At 54.8% G+C, this 3,076-nt stretch overlaps 1 protein-coding gene across 1 annotated transcript; it reads left to right on the plus strand.

The window, feature by feature from the left end:
- The first annotated feature begins 251 nt into the window (after positions 1-251).
- LOC142034599 (feather keratin 1-like) lies at positions 252-1,407 on the plus strand. Its single transcript, XM_075036140.1, has 2 exons — positions 252-281; positions 650-1,407. Exon 2 carries the CDS (start codon positions 671-673, stop codon positions 974-976), a length of 306 nt encoding a protein of 101 aa, XP_074892241.1. The 5' UTR covers positions 252-281; positions 650-670; the 3' UTR covers positions 977-1,407.
- The last annotated feature ends 1,669 nt before the right edge of the window (positions 1,408-3,076 follow it).

Below are 3,076 nucleotides of genomic sequence, written 5' to 3' on the forward strand. Positions count from 1 at the left end.
GCCCAGGAGATCCTTGGGCCTCTCATCCTGGTATTTGACAGGAGCCTCTGTGGCCTCATGGGCGTGTCAGAAATGAGGAAGCGAAATGGCAGCGTTGACGGAAAGCAAAACACAACCTGTGCCATTAGGTAGGATATTTTGCTTTGGAGGTGAATCTGTTGGAAAATTACTGCCCGCGCGCAGTGACTGTGAGCCTGGGGCGGTGCAGGAGCAGTATAAAAGTGGGCCCTTCTCCTCTCTCTCTCATCCGCTCCTGTCGCCTCCATCTCCTTGGGAACAAGGTGAGTCTGGAGCCCTTTCTCCTCCTCGTCGTCCTCCACCTCTGTCATTTCTCAGCACATACCTGCCTCTTTGTCCCGCGCTGGGTCTTAGAGCTGCTTGCCATGGGAGAGGGAAGGGGGCAGAAGTTACGGGATGGAGAGCAGTTGGGGTCTTGGCTGGGGTGTCTATTGAGCCATGGGCTAGGCGGGGACCTCCCTGGGCTTAGTGGCTCCTGGCAGGGCTCTTTTGGGATGAGGGGAAGGAGAAACCCGCGAACATCTCTACAGCGCCTCTGGCTCTTGCCTGAGTTTTGGCTCCCTTGTGGTGGGGTGACAGGCTGCTCCTCACCCAACCCTTGTGCTCTGCTCCCCGCTGCCCTCTCTCCCAGGTGCACCTCCGGACCCACGACATGTCCTGCTACAACCAGTGCCTGCCCTGCCAGCCCTGCGGCCCGACCCCGCTGGCCAACAGCTGCAACGAGCCCTGTGTCAGGCAGTGCCAGGACTCCACCGTCGTCATCCAGCCCTCCCCCGTGGTGGTGACCCTGCCCGGCCCCATCCTCAGCTCCTTCCCGCAGAACACCGCCGTGGGATCCTCCACCTCCGCTGCCGTTGGCAGCATCCTCAGCTCTGAGGGAGTGCCCATCTCCTCCGGGGGCTTTGGCCTCTCCGGCTTTGGCAGCCGCTACTGCGGCAGGAGGTGCCTCCCCTGCTAAAGCTGCTGGCGATGGCCCTGGGCAAGGCCACCGGGGACCCAGGAGATGGAACCGCACTGGGGACGGAGCGTCGGCTTGTTGCTTTCAGACAGGCTGAGCAACGCCAGCACCCCTTGCAAAAGGACGGGGCCAGCCTCAGCTCTGAGAAAGCACAGTCCTTGCCTGCCTTTCCCCTCTTCCGCTCTCTCCTTTCCCTCCCGTCTCCTTGTTCCCTTGTGCTCCCCTGGGCTGTGAGCACCGCAAAGCCAGCCTAGGGAAGAGCTGCTGACCCTGCTCCCTCTGTGGGGCAGGCAGATGGACACCTGGAAGGATCTCCACCACAGCCATGGGGTGCAGACTCTTATATGCCCCTGGTGCTCTGTGTACTGGGACCCCCACCCAGACTGACCCTGTCTCCCTCTTGTGACTCATTAAAGTTCTGCTGCATCCCATCCCATGCCTCATTGTCATCCTTCCCCCTGCAGACACTGTCCCATGATGCCCAGGGAGAGAGATGTTGCTCAGTGCTCTTTCTGGGAAGGGGTAGTTGGGGGTGAATGGGCAGTGATTGTAACAGCATTGTATAGGTTCTACTTGGGATGGAGTTTAATTTTCACCATATTAGCCCTCCTACTGGTTCTTGGTAGTTGTAGCTAAAATGGTGTTGATAACAGGTAAATGTGTTCCTTTTGCTGGGCAGTGGTGTCACAGCAGCAACCCATTCTCTCCAACTCCTTCTCCAAAATGCCAGTAGGCTGCGCGTGGGCAAGAGGTTGGGAGGAGACATAGCCAGGACAGCTGACCCAGACTGAACAAAGGGATAGTCCACACCCTGTGACATCATATGCAGCAATAAATGCTAAGAGAAAGGAGAAAGTGGGGTGGGGGGGCGGGGGCGGCGGAGAGGCATTCATTATTAAGTTGTTTGTCTTTCGAGCAACTGCTAAGCATACTGTAGCTCTGCTTCCCAGGAGTGCCTGGACATCACCTGCTGATGGGAAGTAGAGACTAAATCTTCTTGGACTCTTTGGTTTTCTTCATTAAACTACCTGTATCTTAACTCCGTTTTTTTTCATCTTATTTTGCCCGCCCGTTCTTGATGAGGAAGGGGAGTGGTAGAACACCTTGGTGGGCACCTGGTGGCCAGGCAATATCAAGTCACCACGGTCTTGTTGGTGCTTAACATGGGGCTCAAGACAATGGCAGTTTTGAACTGAGCGTGCTATAGCTGTAGTAGTTACTAATGGTCTGGCCTCTGTGCAGGTCAGGGAGTTTGCTTGCTGCACTACTTATCTCTTTATTTGGCTGAGCTTGGGAACTTGTGAATAGAACCAAAGGCCATGTGGTTTGCCCTGGTATTCATGCCCTTTACTGCGCTGGGAGAGCTGTCTTGTGGAGAGGATGAGGGAATACACCTCCCTCTTCCCATCTGGGACTGACGTGAGTTGTTTGTTGTGCAAGCTCCCGAGGTCCTTGTCCACCCTTACGTGAGGTGTTTAATACTGCTAATTAACACTGTTGGCCTACTATGGCTTTTGTGGAATCTGGTGTCATGCTGGCAAAAGAAGAGACAACTTTTGGGTGAGGCAACAGTGAAACACGCCCTGCCATGGCCGGTCCCTGGGGGGCAGCTTTTAGCACTGTATTGGAGCTTGACCTGTGCCTATCGAGCCACGACTCAGTATTACCAGAGGACAGTGGTTAGACAGGGACCCAAACTATCTCTGCAAATGTCACGATTCAGCCAGGGATCCAAACTACATGTAAGAACGTGGTAGTTGAGGCAGAGACCCAAACCACATCTGAGAACACCATGGTGGAAATAGGGACGCAAACACCACCTACAGTAATCGCTCCAGTAGTGAAAAAGAAATAGTGGGCAAGGAGGTGAATGGGTCCATATCATTGATTAGTAAGGGAGTGGGGAGGAGGCAGTCTGTCTGGGAAGCCAGTCCTTCAGCAAAGAAGGGGAGGAAGAAGTGAGAGAAATCACTCAATCACTCAAGAGATGGAAAGTACCTGGTCCCTGACCTCGAGAGAACTTTGAGAGGAGTGTAAAGATTACAGGCACCTGCCGGGTGAGTGGATTACTGCCTGGCAACTCCAAAGCTGGGAGAGTGG

The sequence above is a fragment of the Buteo buteo genome, chromosome 9, assembly GCF_964188355.1.
Source record: "Buteo buteo chromosome 9, bButBut1.hap1.1, whole genome shotgun sequence".
Taxonomy (NCBI): domain Eukaryota; kingdom Metazoa; phylum Chordata; class Aves; order Accipitriformes; family Accipitridae; genus Buteo; species Buteo buteo.

Coding starts and splice junctions, on each gene's coding strand:
- LOC142034599 (XM_075036140.1), top strand. CDS start 671: ATGTCCTGCTACAACCAGTGCCTGCCCTGCCAGCCCTGCGGCCCGACC.